At 36.6% G+C, this 18,990-nt stretch overlaps 2 protein-coding genes across 8 annotated transcripts in view; one reads left to right on the top strand and one right to left on the bottom strand.

Annotated features, from left to right (window-relative positions):
• The window catches only part of LRRC49 (leucine rich repeat containing 49), a 148,257-nt gene extending 142,114 nt beyond the window's left edge, over window positions 1-6,143 (bottom strand). The window contains exons 1-3 of one of the 7 annotated variants that reach the window (XM_048221971.2): window positions 5,740-6,143; window positions 5,036-5,092; window positions 3,020-3,107 (exon numbers count right to left, since the gene is read on the bottom strand). In XM_048221971.2, the coding sequence (XP_048077928.1) occupies window positions 3,020-3,107; window positions 5,036-5,092; window positions 5,740-5,787 (193 nt within the window). In that variant the 5' untranslated portion in view covers window positions 5,788-6,143. Of the gene's footprint in view, window positions 1-3,019; window positions 3,108-5,035; window positions 5,093-5,739 lie in introns of those variants that run through there. The other 6 variants (XM_048221980.2, XM_026478429.4, XM_026478427.4 and 3 more) reach the window with 6 other exon arrangements.
• On the top strand, window positions 6,040-18,683 carry THAP10 (THAP domain containing 10). Its single transcript, XM_026478432.4, has 3 exons — window positions 6,040-6,800; window positions 16,661-16,808; window positions 16,917-18,683. The coding sequence occupies exons 1-3, from the start codon at window positions 6,372-6,374 to the stop codon at window positions 17,111-17,113; spliced, it is 774 nt and encodes a 257-aa protein (XP_026334217.3). The 5' UTR covers window positions 6,040-6,371; the 3' UTR covers window positions 17,114-18,683.
• The last annotated feature ends 307 nt before the right edge of the window (window positions 18,684-18,990 follow it).

Below are 18,990 nucleotides of genomic sequence, written 5' to 3'. Positions count from 1 at the left end.
TTTCAGTTCCTATTATACACAAAAGTCATAATCCCTACCCCATGATGAGCTTACTATCATGATCAGTAATGATATATACCTTACAAGAAATAGCAAGGAATGAGAATGATTAGGGAGAAACGCCTTAAAACCCACAAACAATATCCCCTAAATGACTGGAAACCAGAGTGATCTATGATTGACACATCCACATACTTATATGGATATATAAACACCCACATATATACACATATGTTTGTATATCAAACACTCATATATATTTGTGGGATGTTTCATCCTACATATAAACCACATTACTATATGGCAAAATTTTAATTGAAACATTTCCTATTATTTCATATGTCACTATTTAATTACCAGATCTGAAGCTCCTGTTTTCCTAATTAAATTTATAAGCTCTTTGGGAGATAGACCTCATTTTAATCTCTTTATATTCTTGGCCAAATCCAAATTTAGTAAGCGATCAATAAATTAATTAATTGATTCTCCAATTTACTAAAAGTTAATTGGAAATTTATTTTGCATATACTATTTCTGTTTTTAAAAATAAGAAAATCAAAGTCTTGTATTTTGGTATAAAAATGCTGATCAGGAGCGCCTCAGTGGCACAGTTGGTTAAGCGTCCAACTTTTGGTTTTGACTCAGGTCATGATCTCAGGGCCATGATCTCAGGGTCGTGAGATCGAGCCCCATGTCAAGTTCTGTGCTCAGTTCAGAGCCTGCTTGAGATTCTCTCTCCCTCTTCACCCCCCTCCATCATCTTGATTCTTTCAATAATGGTCTATACTCAAGAAGAATCTTTATTGCACTGCACCCTACATATGGGGATGAACAGATGGGTAGGTGGATGGATGGGAAAATGTGTGGAAGGATGATATAGTACATGGTGATGGGTGTGTGTCCACTCAGCCTTATCTTTGAGATACCGATTCTAGATTTCCCACTGATTTATCATGATCTTAAGAGTGAAGTACTGACTCTTCCTCTCTATATACACATTTTAGAATTCTTACTTAAGGGATCTAATAAATTAAATTCTGGTTAACTGAGATTTTATTGTATCCGGGGAATATCTGGCTCTTACAAATCTCAAGGATACAGGGATTAACTCTTAACAATAATCCAAAAAGCCCAAAAGAAATCACATGCCAAGTTTTAGATTTACCAGCCTAACTAAACATTCAGCTTCTTTCCTTTAGACTGAAAGTACCACTGATTAATTTATGCTAATGGACTATTATGTTTAATTACTTTTGGAAAAATAGAGTAAAAAAGGAAATAGGGTGAAATTATAATGATTAGGTATCAGGATGCAGTTTATTAGAGAAAGATTCCCAAACTTTCCTGATAAAGTGCTACTTATAATTTCTCCAAAGTTGTATGCCTTTACAGGTAGAATGGTGAGTACAGAAGTTAAAAAAAACAGCTACAGCCACATGGTCTTCTTTGCATGAAATTGCCTGGAACTACGGAGAATGCACATTTGGAAACAACTGGGTACAAACGAATAGCCTGTTACAGAGAATGATTTTGAATAAAATCCTTCAATGAAAAAAAAAGGTTTATTTTTCCCTAAGGAATTCTGTATTTCATGAGTCCTTATTTATGTATAAAACTCTATTCATCTCTTAGGTTCACAAAATTCATACTATTTCTAGCAATATCTAGTAATCATTAGCAAATATCTAGTAATACCTTAGCACTTAAATAAATTTACCCAGCCAGTCATCCAGAAATCTGTATAACAACCTCCTCTTCTAACTCGAGAAGAGCTTGGGAAAAGTATGTAAGTTTGACTCACGATTTAGAAAACAAATACATTATTATAAAAAATGTAAAGGAAATTCATAATGCTAACATAAAAAACCCTACTTGAAAATTTTCAGGTTCACGTCTATAACTCTATTCCTAATACAGTGTCTAGCACATAGTATACTCAATAAATATGTACTGAACTGAATCAAAGAGAGCAAGACAGATGCCTTCCCGTAGTGTGGAACTGCAGCTAAGCTGATGCCATACCTAGCAGTTGGCCAAGACGAGACTGTACAATACAAGAGAAAAGTCATGTCAAATTAGATGGGCCCAAGAGGAAAGTCCAGAAGTAACAAAATAAAAAAAGAAAACTAACCCAATATTCCAGATGACCACATGTTCATGCAGTAATGAGATGAACAACCTGGACAGGCCTACACACATCAACCCCCTCATACAAACTTCTGGGAGGCGGGGATGGTACAGTATATAAGGGTTCTATAGTGCTTAACACTAGCCCAGTACAGATGGCTAGCAGTTTTTAACAACCAACTAACAACTCACATGTGCTAAAGGAAATTTCTCCTTGGACTGAAAACTACATTTCAGAAATAAAACCAGATCACATGAGGCAGTGGTTTTCAAGGGGTGATCCACAAACCACATCCATCAGAATGACTCGAGACATTAAAATGCACATTTCCAAATCCCACTCAAGACCTATAAAATCAGAATGGGGAAGAGGAAGAAAGGAAGGGGAATACTAAGAATCTGCCTTTCTAATAAAATCTCAGGTGATGTGCACTGAAGTATAAGGCCTTTGATATAAAATATCTACAATTATATGCACTAGTAAGGGAAAGATTTTCAGTCAGTAGAAACTCCTGACTTTTCACTCTTTCCATTATTTCCATTATTTCTTTATTTCCTAGATATCTGTGTTCCCGTACTCTTACCCTCATTAACTAGCTATTTTTCCTAGTTCTAAGACAGTATTTGGAAGCTTCTTTCCTCTTCTGTTGTGCATAGCCCACCCTCAAACTACAGTCCAACTGCTTTTTCTGTATTGGAAATAATCTACTATGCTGTGTATATAAAATCAATTCTGATCCAAATAAATACCAAACCAATTTGATTAATGAACCATTGTTTAATGAACCATTTCATTTTTAATTAGGTCTATTTGGATTTAGGTAGTCAAGATTATTAAATAATATTATTCAAATAAGATAAGCCATATCTGATCTCTACTTGCTGACAATACCTTGTCTACTTGAGTAGTTTCTTTCAAGATCATGTTGTAAGAGTCGACCAGAGAACGATGGCGTTTCTTTATTTAGCTTGAATTCAACCTAAAAAACATATTTGAGGAAAAATTTAATAGTAAGTAATGAAGATAATTATAAAATTATGTACAATACTGACACAAGCCACAACAGAGATAACCTTGAAAACATGTGGAGTGAAAGAAGCGAGACACAAAATGGCACATAGCGTAGGATTCCATCTATGAAATACTGATAATAAAAAGGTCTACAGAGACAGAAAACAGATTTGTCGTTTTTAAAGGGGATGAGAAGAGGGAATGGGGAGTGATTGTTTAATGACTCTCTTTTGAGTGACAAAAAGTTCTGGAACTACATAGTGATGATGGCTGCACAACCTTGTGAATGTATTTAATACCACTAATTTGTACAACTTAAAATGGCTAAAATGGTGAATTTTATGTTATGAGTTTTTTTAACATACACACACATACACACACACACACAATCAGAATCAATTTCATGAAGTCAGATGAAACCATGCTCTAAACCACTTGCAACTCCTCCATACCCCCACCACAAATACAATGATTAAAGGAACCATTTTCTAGAAAACAAAAGCAAAAACCATATGACAAAAAGTAAATTCTGTTGGAAAAAAACAACACTATGTTTTTATCATCAGAATTCCTTTTAAGAATCCAATTATAATAAAATTATATATCTAAACCTTCTAATCAGGGTTTCCTCTAAGTTGATTTTAAATTATTTGATAGGAAGACTGAGAAAAACAAAACGAAAACAGCCACTCATGATTAGCCACCAAAAAACCCTAAGTACGTATCTTAAAAGAGTTATGATGCTTCTGATTCATCCATACTGTAAACATTATAACAGCACTTGCATTATAGCTTTACGAATTATATGAGCTAAAGGTATTTTCTCAGAGCATAAGTCTACACTAGAGAAAGTAAATACGTTTGAAAAAAATCTGGACAAGGCATATCGTTCCTTGAAATACATTATAATGATAAAACAGGATTTTTCCACTGGAATCAATTAGCAAAACTTTGGAGGTAATCCATTATGCCCAATTATAATAAAGAATATTTTCAATTAATCTAGCTAATTGCTATTTATTCAAGACGATCAAATGGTCTATTTTCCAAGTGTTTATTTTCACATGTATTGTAATCAACTACTGCCTCCTTGACTAATGGTGTCCTTCCATCAACCCTCCTCATGCCCCTCCTTATCCTCCTCATGCTGTTGTTTGTAAACTCTGTCCTTCACTTTAGAGTTCCCCCAGTGACATCTACTAAACAATCTTTAGGAAAAAAACTCAATTGTGATGGTTGGAGGTATCCAACTTGGGCAAAGTGGGAAAAAATGTTCTGTGTCTTGAGACAGTTCCGTGGGAGGTAGATGAGTATATGAGGGCTGAGTTGAGACAGGAGGGAAAGAAAAACATGTGTATCTCAAAAATCAAATCTAAAGCTAGAAATAATGGAAATGCCAGGGGATATTGTGTGCAAATTTGGGAAAAAAGAATCTTATGTTCATATCTTAACTGCTAAATAGCATTAAGCCCAATATATTTTCATTGCTAATCTATTATGTTCTCCCCTGATTTTAAATGGAAGGTTTAGAGGTATCCCCCTAAATTATCACATTTTATCCATTATAAGATGCCATCAGTAGTAAGACATACCATCATTTTACCGACTACTAAGAAAGAAAAAACTTTCCTAACTCAATTATGATGTGCCATCAATTTTAAGAAGAATCCTGATTTAAGAAATATTTAAAGGTAAAAAAACAAGCAAACAAACAAAAAACCAAACTCACCTCTTGTAATTGGTGAAATAAGAATGAGTTTTTTAAAGAGGCTTTTTGACTTTATGTGGGCAGAAAATAAAAATTATTTTAGCTCTACTCTTTAAATCAAGCTATTAATTGTGTACGTTATAAAATAATTTATCTTCGATTTAAATACAAATCTGCTTAAATCTTACTTTGCTTTTTTCAGGAAGCGATGATGTTTGAATAACCAGATGAAGCCCACAGTTCACCTGCAATGTAAAAATTATAGCATAAAATATGCTCTTAATTTAAATACACACATATTTCTCCCCAAACTGGTACAGATAAAGATATAACAAACACTTAGAATAAAACAGAATGCTTGCTTTTTGTTTGTGGTAAATGATCATGTTCTGAGGATCTACTGAAAACAATAAAATCACGACTAAGAATTAAAAGATTTCACTGTGATTCATTTTCCAAAATGTCTGCAGCGATTTAACACTCTATCTTAGCACTCAGGTTTTTGACACTTGCCATTTTAAGTCTACGTAAATATCTCAATGGGACAGATGAAGGAGGTGAAGTGCCTATTCATAATACATATTTTTTCTTAATTAAAAAAAGGGTGAGAGATTGATTAAAAGAATTGAAATGAACCTTAGCCTTTCACAGCAGACCAGCTCCACCTTCTGGGAAGCCAAGAACCTGGACAAGACTTTGAATACCCATCATACAATATTAAACACCCTCCAAGTGCCTTGGTCCAGTCCACGAATCTCAAGCCTCGGTCAGACAATAGCTTGAGTAGATTCAGCGGTCCTGGTCCCAATAATACAGCCCATCACCTAGGACAAAGACGCCAATCAGAAAGAACGATACGAACGGGAAAAAAGGGAAAGGAGACCCAACCTACGTTGTTCGCAGCCCGGCCAGATACAGAGCGGTATTTCCCGGGAATCATGGCAGGAGACAGTCCAGGATCTGTTAGAGCTGCCTTAGAAGCGACGATACAGCGGAGACTCAGAGACCGAAAGGGGTCATCTCCCAGGCAACCCGCTCAGGGGTTACCATGGAGACGACCATTTCCGGTCTGGTCCTCTCCTAAATCGACGGGCCAACCCGGTTGGTAGAGCCTCCGGTGATGTTTGCCGGGGTCCGGTGCGTCCGCACTTCCTTGTCCTACTTTCCTGGCCTCGTACAAACGGAGCGGGACTGTGGGGGGAGGAGACGGGGAGGAGGCCGGCCGCCTCGGTAGCTGTGACAACAACCACTTCCGGTCCGCTCCTCTTTACGGCCCACCTCAGCTCGGCCCGCGCGAAATTTGGATCCCTCTGCCGGCGGCCACCCGCTCTCGGGGGAGGACCGCTGCGAGCGGGCGGAGGCCGACACCCGAACACCACGTACTCCCTGTGGGGCCCCAGCTCGGCACTTCCGGTGGCTGGAGGTAGGGGCCGGGACGAGGCGCCGCGCCGCCCGGACCGGCGCAGGGGCACCGCGTTGCCCCGGCTGGGAGCGCGCGGGCGTGCGGAGGCGGAGGTCGCCGCCATGCCGGCCCGCTGCGTGGCCGCCCACTGCGGTAACACCACCAAATCCGGGAAATCACTGTTCCGCTTTCCCAAGGACCGGGCCGTGCGGCTGCTGTGGGACCGCTTTGTGCGGGGCCGCCGCGCCGACTGGTACGGGGGCAATGACCGCTCTGTCATCTGCTCGGACCACTTCGCCCCGGCCTGTTTTGACGTCTCTTCGGTTATCCAGAAGAATCTGCGCTTCTCCCAGCGCCTGCGGCTCGTAGCGGGCGCCGTGCCCACCCTGCACCGGGTGTCCGCCGCAGCACCTAAGGGGGAAGAAGAGGGAGAGCACGCGGGCGGCCCCGAAAAGGGAGGAGCGCCCCAGGCAGTCAGGCAGGCAGAAGCCGCCCCGGGGCCAGCCTCCTGCACGCTCCTCCGGGCCAGGAAGAGGGCTGCGCCTTCACAGGTAAAGGGACATCAGGAGTCTGCCGAGGGTCATGGAAGGACCCCCGGACTGTGGCTCGGCTCTGCCACCAGTGTCACCTGGGGAAGGTCACCTCACCTCGAAGGGTTCTGTCTTCCCATCAGTAAAATTAGGAGGGTGCTGTAGCGGCGATCTCCAGGTTCCATTTAACATGAACACTCTAGAATTACACTTCTACCTCCTCCTGCCCCAGACTCACACAAACACACACTCGTCCTTTAGATTCTAGAGTCGCCTTCACAGCCCGCCGCAGACTTTTTAAATAGAAAGGGTTCCATCTGAGCAAATCTCAAGGCAAGGGGTGCTTGAAACTTTTTGCATAACATAGTACCTGAGCTTGAGGAAATGTCCATTGTAACCGCCAAAATGGTAAGGGAAGGGGAATGCGGAGCTATGGGTGAAGAGGGGGATTGCTGATAAACAATCCCTTCCCGCTCCTCAACTTTCTCTTGACTGGCTTCCTGTTGGTTAAAACATCGCTGCGAGCTGAATTTTCCCACCTTGCTCTTCTGTTACCTTACTAATCCTCTTAAGCATTGACTAGACTTACTTTGCATCCGGTCACTGCTATCTTCTCCCCCACTTACCATCTTAATGAAGACTTCCCATCCTTCTTGGAGATAATCAAACTTCAGCCCTATCACCATTACATAGATTAAATTATGACTTTAATTGGATCTAAAAGGTGTTCGTTTCTAGAGATGGGAAGAGTTCACCAATAAGTGAAGCGATCTGTAACTGACATTTTGACTTTGAATATTCAGATGGGTTGGTAGAATTCTAGAGCTGAAGGGAAACTAAGTGCTCCTCTAGTCCAGATTCACACTTCACATGCAAGGATGTCAATCCAGGAGATTAAGAATTTCCTCACGGGCCTCTAATATTTGCTGTAGGTCCAACTGCCAGATCAAAACTTTTTCTGAAATACCAGCCTGCTTCCTATATGGGAGTGGGTGCTTAAGACACTTAAGGTGTCCTGAAATTACTAGGATAAAGAACAAAATTAATGACCCAACCTGCAAGTCCCTGTGTGCTTTTTGCCCCTGCCTACCATACTAGTCCTATCCAAGGCCATTGTCTTTGTTGCTCAGTATACACCAGTCATGTTGATCTTTTCCATTTTTGAACATGCTCTGTTCTATCCTACCAACAAGTCTTCACTCGTTTATGTTTCATGTAATACCCTGGAATCATCAATTAAGTCTTTTTACTTTAAAAATCAATTCAAGCATCCTTTCCTTTTGATCACCTAATGATATATTTTCATTCTTCATTTATTTCATATGCTTCCGTGGCACATACACTTCAATAACGCATCACAGTTGTCATGAAATAATTGTGTCATTTGCTTAATGTTTGTCTTCACATTAGGATGTAAGCTCCATGAGAGCAGGGATCCTATCTGACACGTTCATTATTGGCAGTACCTAGACAATATTTTGCAAATTTTAGGAATTCAATAAATATTTGTGGAGTGATTATATGACTCTAAGAACACTTTTTTGTACTACAATAGAATTTTCAGTTCTCTGCCAGCTACCCTGCTCACCAAGCTATATACCAGTCAAGACATCTGTCTCTTCTTTTAATCATCTGTCCACTATCACTACCCATCCAACCATTACCTAAGCACATATATAATACACAAATGCAAGTATCTAGTAAAAGAGAGGAACATTAAACATGCCATGCACGCCTTTATGCCATTTTACTTCCTCATAATTATACCGTCTAATCAAAACTTGGGAGAAGAAAAGCCAAGCTAGTGAAACAATCAAAGATTTTATAACAAAGGCTAACCTTGAGGAAATCCAGAGTACATACCAAACCTACTTTGCAATTAGAATACTATATATGTTAAAATAATACGTCCAGCCAACATTTCTAACAATCCATATTACATTAATATATTTGCTGTTTATTAGGAAACTATGTGTTCGTTTTATTAATAGTTACTTTAAAAGTATATAAGGTTAAAAAGAGTTTAGAGTTGACAGCAATACGTTTTTAGCCAGGTCTGGATTGAGAACCCCTGTAACTGCTAAGAACGTTTGCTTGCGCCACCTCTGGCTCCTTTCCCCACTCACTGTGTTTCCAATTCCAGGACCAACTAACTAAAAATCAAATTTCCAGGCATTCTACGACATTTTTTGAGGGGCTGTTGTAGACACTGTTCTGGGTACTTGGTGCTTTCTATAGATAAATATCACTGAATGTTCTCTACCTGTAGGGAGCTTGAGAAAGGATTAGGGACTATCTCCCAGGAGAAAAGGGGCTCGGAGGAGCACTATACATGATCTGATATTTTGCTTCATGAGGCTGTGATTATTTTCCTTAACTGTTAATCTTGCATTCTTATTTTTTATCCAACTGTATTTTTTAAACAAAGTGTAACATATGCAGGAAAGTGCATAAATATTGTCATTAAATGATCACAGACTGAACAAGTGTAACCCCTAGATAACTCAAAGAAATAGAACACTGCTAGCAATCCAGGGGCCCCTATATCACCTGAGCTGTAGCCTTCCCTCCTCCTCAAAGAAACCAAGTTTGCTTTTTTATTTAGCTTCATAAAGTATAAAGAAATGTAGGCATTTCTTGCATCTGGCTTCTTTGTTCAACCTTATATTTGTGAGATTCATTCATGTTGCATATAGCAGTAATTTGTTTTCATTATTATGTAGCAGTCCATTGTATGAATATGCCAAAAAATTTATCTGTTCTCTATTTGGACATTAGGGTTGTTACGATTATAAGTAATGCTGCTATAAGCATTTCTGAACATGTCTTTTTCATAGGTGCACACAATCCTGATGGTATATACCTAGAATTGCTGGGACATAGTAGTATGTTAAAATTCAATAAATAATTCCAAGTGACTTTTTAAAATAGTAGTACCAATTCACATTTACCAGCAGCGTATAAGCGTTCACATTGTTCCTCATTCTTGCCTACACTTGGTTGGTCAGACTCACATTCGAGGTCTTTTGCGAGGTGTGTAGTGGTGGTTTACTTTGCATTTCCCATTTCGTAAATGAAATTAGTAAGGGAACACCTTTTCAAATGTTAATTGAACACGTAGGTAGCCTCTTTGATGATATGCCCATTTTTCTGTTGGCTTATCTTACTCTTGTTGGTTTTGGGATCTTAATAAATTCTGGCTTCCTTTGTCAGTTAAGTATGTTTCAAATATCTTCTCCTGCGGTGGCTTCCCTCTTCCGTATAGTGTCTTTTGATGTACTGAAATTCTTAATGTAGACCAACTTACCGGTATTTTTCTATATGCTTAATGCTTAAACATTCTATTAGGCTGTTTTCTATAAACTTGTTTTAAATTTTTACATTCAGATCTACAACCCATTCAGAATTGACTTTTGTGTATGATGTGAGGTAGGGTTTAAGTTTCATTTTTTTCCCATATAAATACCCAATTGACGCAGCGTCTTTTATTGAAAAGGCTAGCATTTCCTCATTATCCTACAGTGTCAGCTTTGTCATAAGTTTCTATGTAGGCATGAAGTCTGTTTCCACATTTTAAAATGCTGTCCATTTATCCATTTGCGTATTTTTGCACCATTATCACAGTACCTTAATTACTGTGGCTTATATTAAGAATCAATATTCAATTGATCGATTTCTCTTACCTTGTTCATTTTCATGGATGTCTTGGCTATTTGGGGCTCCTTAAAGTTCCATATATATCTTAGAATTGGTTTGTCAATTTCCACAAATTATCTACCGGGATTTGATTGGGACTACATTGAATTTATAAATGAATGTGGGGAGAAATAGCATATTGACAATAGCAGTTCTTCCAGTCCACAAACACAGTGTATCCTTACATTTATCTGGGTTTTTACGTTCCTCGTAAAAATATTTTATGGCATTCGATGTAAAGGTTTTGTACATTTTTTGTTTGATTTATTCCTATTAGATTTTGCTATTATGAACAGTATTTAAAATTTTGTTTTTTATGTATTTATGTAGATAAATTTATTTTTGTTGACCTTATATCCAGAAACCTTGTGTAAATCTATTTATTCCAATAATTTGTAGATATTTTTCAATTTTCTACATGTCTAAAACATTTCAGTAAGTAGTTTTTGATGTTTGTGCTTTTATTTCCTATTCCTACTGCACTAACTAGAAACTTCAGTATAGTGTTGGGAACCAAAGAGGTGATGAGGAATCCTTTTTCTCATTCTTATTTCCAGAGGGAAAGCCTTTATAAGTTTACCATTTTTTGCTACAGTTTTGTGGGTTTTTTGCCGCTGCTTTTTATCATAAATAGAAATATTCCCACCTATTCCTAGTTTTTGCTACAGGTTTAAATCATAAATGATGTTGAATTATATCAAGTGCTTTTTCTGAATCTATTCATGATCATATATTTTGCCTATTATTCTGTTATTGTGAATTATATTACCTGGTTTTGAAATATAGAACCAAATTTGCATGGCTGAAGTAAACACATTTTGGTCAAGGTGTATTACTCTTACATATTGCTTAATTTCATTTGATAATACTTAGGATTTTTACATCTGTGTTTATGGGCAAACACAGTTTATAATTTTTCTTTCTTGAAATGTCTTTCTCAGATTTGGTATCAAGATTATGCTGACCAGTTTGGAGTTATTTCCTCTTACAGCATTCTCTGGAAATGTTTCTATAAATTGACATTATATATTCATTAATAAATTTGGTATTAATATTTGGTAGAGTTTGATGATAAAGATACCTAGTCCTTACCTGGTCCTGGAGTTTTCCTTGTGGAAAGACTTTTTTTAAGATTTATTTATTTATTAGGGACACCTGGGTGGCTCAGTCAGTTAAGCATCTGCCTTCGGCTCAGGTCATGATCCCAGGGTCGCAGGATGGAGTCCCACGTGGGGCTCCTCCCTCAGCAGGGAGCCCGTTTCTCCCTCTGCCTCTGCTCCCCTTGCTTGTGCACTCGTGCTCTCTCTCTCTGACAAATAAATAAATAAAACCTTAAAAAAAAAGAAGATTTATTTACTTATTAGAGAGAGCACTCACACACAAGCGGGAGGGGTAGAGAGAATTTCAAGCAGACTCCACGCTAAGCTCAGAGCCCGCCGCAGGGCTCTATCTCATGACCTTGAGAGCACGACCTGAGAGGAAACCGAGATTTGGATGCTCAACCAACTGCACCACCCAGGTGCCCCCTTGTGAGAAGATTTTTAATGATGGATCTGTTTTTTTTAATAGTTATGGGGTTATTCAATTTTTTGTTTCTACACTTATTTTGATAAATTATATTTTTCTAAAAATTTGTTAAATTTTCAAATATATTGACACAAAATTATAATCTTTGACCTTTTAAAATTCTATATGATCTTTAGTAATTTTTGCTTTTTCATTCTGTTTTTGATCTGCTTCACCTGGTATTCATCGGTTTTTATTAGTCTTTTCAAAAAATAAACTGCCTTCTTGGTCTTCTTTCTGCTATTTTTTTTTTTTGCATTATTTTTTGTCACTTTTCCTTCCCTCTAACTAATTTTTTCAACTTTGATTTTTTAGTTGATAGATTAGATTTATATATTCCTGAGCTAAATGATTAACAGATATTTTCTTATCTATTTTTCCATTAAACAAGCTTGGTAAAAAGTGAAAACTTGACTTAAAGTTATCTTTACATATTAAGATGTGGTATTTCATGCAAAGAATATTGTTAAGAATAACCAACTTGCTTATGTGAAGACAAAACACTGAATTACCAAACACTTCAAATTGTGCCCAGCTGCTTAAATTTTTAAAAAAAAGTTCCAGTTCTGGGGCACCTGGGTGGCTCAGTCAGTTGGTTAAGTGTCTTTCTTCAGTTCAGGTCATGATCCCGGGGTCCTGGGATCAAGCCCAGTGTCTGGTTCCCTGCTCAGCGGGACCCTGCTTCTCCGTCTCCTCCCCACTTGTGCTCTCTGTTGCTATCTCTGTTTCTCTCTGTCAAATAAATAATAACATTAAAAAATTTTTTCCAGTATTTTTTAAATTATTTTTGTAAGACTTTTTTTTTTTTTTAGGAATGTTAGGTTCACAGCAAAATTTAGGGGACCATAGAGAGATTTTTCCATATTCCCACTGCCCCCACACATGGGTAGGCATCCCCAACATCAGCACGCCACAGGAATGGTACATTTGTTAGAGCTGATGAACGTACATTGACTCATCACTATCACCCAAAGTCCATAGTTTACATTATAGTTCACTCTTGGTTCCTCTACTTTTAAAATTTTTATTTACTATTCTTCTAACTTCTTGAGAAGTTAAATTGGATCATGGGTTTTCAGAATTCTCATATTAATGGACAAAGGGGCATCTGAGTTTCACATGCTTATTTCCCAATTGTAGAATTCCCTAGAGTAGTATTAATAAAAGAAAAATTGACTTCTGAAATGAGGATATGTTAGAAATATTTTGTGGGATACTTTTTTGTGCAATGTTAATAATTCCAATCTAAATTTATTAAGCCTAATTAATTTTTCTATACTCTTTTGTGCGTATGACTATAAATTCCTTTGTAAGCATGGCATTCACTGAGTCCCACAAGTTTTTGATATAGAATAGTATTATTTAGCTTAAAATATCTTTTTATTTTCACTATAAATTTATCTCATCTTTTCATGGGTTATTTAGAAGTAGATTTTTAAATTTCCAAACATACAGGCATTTTGTAGTTCTATTGTTGTTATCAATTTCTAAGTCAGTTACCCTGTGGCCAGAGAATATACAGCATATGAATTTAATCCTTTGAAATTTATTGAAACTTGTATTAGCCAAAACATAGGTCAGTTTTTATAAAAGTTCCATATGTACTTGAAGATGAATGTGTGTTCTGCGGTTGAGTACGTGTTATGTACATGTCTATAATCATGTTTACAGCTTCTCTATCCTTTTGGAATTTTTGTCTACTTACTGTATTAATTACTGGGAGAGGCATATTAAAAATCTGTGATTTTGAATTTACATATTTGATCTTGTAATTCTAACAGTTTTCGTGTTACATAGTGCTAATATAGCAACCTCGGCTTTCTTTAGGATAGTGTTGGCATAGAATGTCTTCTTATATCTTTTTATTTTCAATCTTTCTGTATCCCTAAGAGTTTTGCCATTACCGTCCTATGATTGCCCCTTTGAAGAGAATGTATCTTTTTCCTCTGGCTACTTCTAATGTCTTCTCTTTGTTGTCCAGTTTTACTGTAAAGTGCATAGGTATGGCTTCCTTTGTTTTCATTTGGATAAATACAAATAGTACTTTTGTAAAACCATGTCTTAATGTCTTCTCTCCATTTTGGTGAATTTTCAGATGTTATTTGCTCAAATAGTGCCTCTGTCCCATTTTCTCTCTCTTCCTCTGGTACTACAATTAATATCATTTATGATACTTTTTCATCTTATCTGCTTTGTCTCTTGTGATCTTTTCTTTATTTTCCAAACTTTTGTCTCTCTGTGCCTCATTTCACATATTTTTTTTGACTCGTGTTCCAGTTGATCAATATATATTTGGAAATTCTGCTTCTTAACCTTTTAATATGAAGAAGTAATAATCAGATATGTGCACAAAAGATTTATGTTCAAAGATTTCCAATATAGATTGTTTTAATAAATTACAGTGTATCGGTACAATAGAGTGTATATAGCCATAAAAATTATGTAGAATATTAAATAACATAGAAACATGATATATTAAAGGAAAAAACAAGGTTACAAAACAGATGATCCCAGTTTTTTAAAAAAACACATGGAAAAAAACAAAAAGGTTCCAAAATACAAAGTTGTTAACTACAGATCAAGAGATTATGGCTAATTTTTACTTTATTCTGCTTCTCTGTATGGTGCAAATTTTTCTCAGTGATAAAAAGTTTTATTGTTCTAACAGGAATAGAAGTTATTTTTAATAGCCTAATTAAAGCATAAACCCATTTTGTAAAGAAATATGTACTTATTCTAGACTTTTATAATGCTTGTCTTAGAAGTAGATATAGCCAGTGGAAATTGGTCATAATTTTACAAACACAAATAAAAAGGTAAGACTTATATTTTGATTTAAGTCCTCAGTAATATTAGGTGTAATTATTCCTGTTCCAAAGGACTCTTCAGGGCGCCTGGGTGTCTCAGTCAGGTAAGCGTCTGCCTTCAGCTCAGGTCATGATCTCAGGGTCCTGGGATCGAGTCCCACATCGGGCTCCTGCTCTGTGGGGAGCCTGCTTCTCCTTCCCCTCAGCCTCTGCCTCTCTGTCTCCCATGAATAAATAAATAAAATCTTAAACACAAAAAGCAAAGGGATTCTTCACAGAAGTTTTTTCACGAAGTTTCTATAACTTGGGTGATAATAGCCTATGTTACAACAACTATGAATGCCAACTAAATATTTTTTCATTGGTTCAAAGACAGTTGCCACGACCAGGGCGCTAGATAAGACTGCAAAGCACTTTAATTTTTTTTTTTTTCTCTATCACTTCTTACTTCTTCCCGCAGGCCTCCTCACATATTCCAGATATCCTTTCTTAGCGTCTTCCACATAATTTCTAGGTACTCAGTCTTATGTTACCTTCTTTTTAAAAATTTTTTATTTTAATTCAATTTAGTTAACATCTGCTGTTTATTAGTTTCAGGGGTAGAATTTGGTGATTCATCAGTTTGGTAGAACACCTAATGCTCACTCCATCAAATGCCGTCCTTAATGCCCATCACCAAGTTACCCATCCCCCCACCCCCTACCCCTCCAGCAACCCTCAGTTTGTTCCCTATAGTTAAGACTTGTGTTTTTTATGGCTTGCCTCCCTCTCTGTTTTCATCTTATTTAATTTTTCCTTCCCTTCCCCCATGTTCATCTGTTTTGTTTCTTAAATTCCACATGTGAATGAAATCATATGGTATTTGTCTTTCTCTGACTGATTTATCTAGCTTAGCATAATACCCTTTAGTTCCATCCACATCATTGCAAATGGAAGATTTCATTCTTTTTGATGGCTGAGTAATATGCATATATGTGTGTGTGTGTATATATACATATATACATATATATACATATATACACATATATATACATACATATACATATATATACACACATATATATATACATACATATACATATATACATACATACATATATATATGCAGACACACATATATATGCATACCACATCTTCTTTATCCATTCATCTGTCAATGGACATCTGGGCTCTTTTCATATTTTAGCTATTGTGGAAATTGCTGCTATAAACATTGGGGTGCAGGTGCCCCTTCAAATCACTATGTTTGTATTCTTTGGATAAATACCTAGTAGTACAATTGTTTATGTTACCTTCTAAGTATCCAAATCCTCCTCCTTTCTGCCTCTTACTTCCCTGGCAAATCAAAATTTCCATTTCACGTTGTAATTTTTCTCAGGGAAGTATAAAAACATTAAAGGCAATCATATTATTTTATTTAAGTGTTTCTCTGTAAGGTATAAAGGACCAATGATTAGGCTTTCTAGAATAATGCTACTGCTATGATATCCAGTAATTTAATACTAGTAGTATTATCTCGTATAGCTATTGATTTAGGGGGAAAATAATGAGTTGTAAGAAATTAATAACTTATAAATTTCTGTTTGACCAGAATGCTTAGCATTTTATGATTTACAAATAGTAAAGAACAGTATGGCAGAGTTCTTAAGAACTTCGACTTTGGAGCTAGCTTGCCTAGGTTCGAATTCCAGTCTTCCTAATATGTGACCTTGAAAACTATTATTTATATTGTTTTACCACTCACTTTGGAAAGATAAACCGTACTAGTTAGACTTACCTTTGATATAGTTCTCCTCTGATTTATATTTTTAGATTACATGTGAAAATGAAGTTAAACAAACACAAGTCCCTGCTAATAATCTATCTTATGGTGTCACTTCAGTGCCTACTCACTGTGAAGAAGGCCCAGTGCATAAAAGTACACAAATGTCTCTGAAAAGGCCCCCTCACCGCAGTGTTGGTATGTTTAGACTCTTCAACTGATCGATAATTGAATTGATCTTTTGTATATGAAAGATAATGACAAGCAAAATGTAATTCACAAGCAAATGTGTTTATTCTCTTTCAGGTATTCAGGCCAAAGTGAAAGTGTTAGGAAAACAACTGTGTAATGCCATGACTCAGACCGACGGATTGCAGTCTAGAAGTGCCTCTCTCTTTGACATTTACTCCAGTGACTCAGAGCCAGATGCAGACTGGGATGTCAAGAGTGAGCAGAGCGATTTGTCTTACGTAGCTGTGCGGGTGAAAGAAGAATCTTGTTAAAACTGCAACATCAAGTGACTTGATGTCCTATAGATTTTCAAATCTTCACTCACATAATTACTTCTTTGTTCTTGTAAATCTTTCACTTTGGGATAGTTGAGTTTCAGCAAAATTTGCTCAGCTCTAAGGCAAAAATGTGGCCGCCTGCCACAATAATGAAGATAATCCTCCCCACCCCCACTTGCACGACTTGTATCTTGTTTTCTTTTTATCCTTTTGGTGGAAATCGAGTTATAAGACAAAACCACAATAGCAGCATTTCCAGATGGAGATTAAGCACAGAATGTTTAAGCTTACTGCAGAAGCAGCACTCATATGGGACTTGTATGACATTCACAGGTTAGAACGTCACTATTCTAAATAATTTGAAGATAATAGTAAGCACAACCAAGTCTGATACTATTAAATGATTTGGGAGCCAGGAAACTTATCCTTGATTATTATTTTTTTATCTTGTATATTTATTAGTTTGTCCATTTGTAATACTATTGGACTTGGGGATCAGTCCCTGTGAGCATTTCTGGTGAAGTAATGGCTCTTACAGAAAATTTTCAAAGGAATTAATTTAAATAGAGAGAGAGTTTCATATACTTGGATTGCCTTGTTAATGCAATCTATTTGCACTGGTTCCTATTACAATAAACCAATTAGCCTAATTTAGATTGAAATTATTAACATCATGCAAAAAAAAGTATTATATTTCTAACATATCCCCATTTCAAGAATTAGGTTTTCCTTTATTAATACCATTCTATTGAATTCTACGTTTGGGAAATAAGTGTGTGAGAAATAGCTGCCCCATCTGCCATTCACCAGGAAAATTTCTATGGCAATTTTGTACCGTGAAGTAATTTGTTACAATTGTTTCTGAAAAACTTACTATAACTCTAATCTTCTATTGAGAATAATAAAAATAAATGTCCATTTTATACCTCACATGTCTTGTTAGTTGCGCATGATTGGAAGAACTTGCATGCATTTTATCCTAGAAGGTTTAAATAATACACCAAAGTGATTTTCTTCCAAAGCTAATTTCATGTGTGACTCAATTTGAACAGTGTAATTTTAATAAAAAGAATAATAAATAAAATATTAATAGAAGTTGTGGGCCTGAACAATGATTATGTAAACACATAATACTATTACTATTATTGTTATTGTTATTATTGTTATTGCTGCTTTGGCTTGAATTTCAGATGACTATTTGATGTTTTGAGAGAGCATTGTGTTTTAAAATTAAGAATATAAATCTTCTGAAGCTAAATACTGTCAGTAAATATCTATTGCTTCTTGAGCTTTTGAATAGCCTATCGCCTTAATTCAAATTATAATGAATGTTATATGCCCATTCATCCCCAAATTTCACTGCCATGAGTTTACTTCATTTCTATGTGTTAAACAACTTTGACAACCATAACCTACCTTCCTTCCTTCCTTCCTTCCTTCCTATTCAGTTAGGTTTTTGTCTCTTACCAGTTGAGAATTTATGTTTGGTTTGTTGATTCACATGGTTTTATAATGTATTGCACAATGCTTCACTGTCCTAAAGTAAAATGAAATACTGCTTTTATTTTATTTTTTTTAAAGATTTTATTTATTCATTCGACAGAGATAGAGATAGCCAGCGAGAGAGGGAACACAAGCAGGGGGAGTGGGAGAGGAAGAAGCAGGCTCATAGCAGAGGAGCCTGATGTGGGGCTCGATCCCATAACGCCGGGATCACGCCCTGAGCCGAAGGCAGACGCTTAACCGCTGTGCCACCCAGGTGCCCCACTGCTTTTATTTTAAATTAAATGTGAGGAACTTACAGTTTATATAATATTGATTACTTTTTGCATATTTTCAATTATCTTAATTTCTTTTGTTGCCAGATGAGT

Source organism: Ursus arctos, unplaced genomic scaffold, assembly GCF_023065955.2.
Source record: "Ursus arctos isolate Adak ecotype North America unplaced genomic scaffold, UrsArc2.0 scaffold_28, whole genome shotgun sequence".
Classification (NCBI taxonomy): Eukaryota; Metazoa; Chordata; class Mammalia; order Carnivora; family Ursidae; genus Ursus; species Ursus arctos.
This window is presented reverse-complemented; position numbering and strand designations above follow the sequence as displayed.

Bases quoted from the DNA above. Each gene is read 5' to 3' on its own strand.
- THAP10 (XM_026478432.4), top strand. From the start codon at position 6,372: ATGCCGGCCCGCTGCGTGGCCGCCCACTGCGGTAACACCACCAAATCC. The intron at 6,801-16,660 runs GTAAAGGGACAT...TTATATTTTTAG, and splicing joins AGAGGGCTGCGCCTTCACAG to ATTACATGTGAAAATGAAGT. The intron at 16,809-16,916 runs GTATGTTTAGAC...ATTCTCTTTCAG, and splicing joins GCCCCCTCACCGCAGTGTTG to GTATTCAGGCCAAAGTGAAA.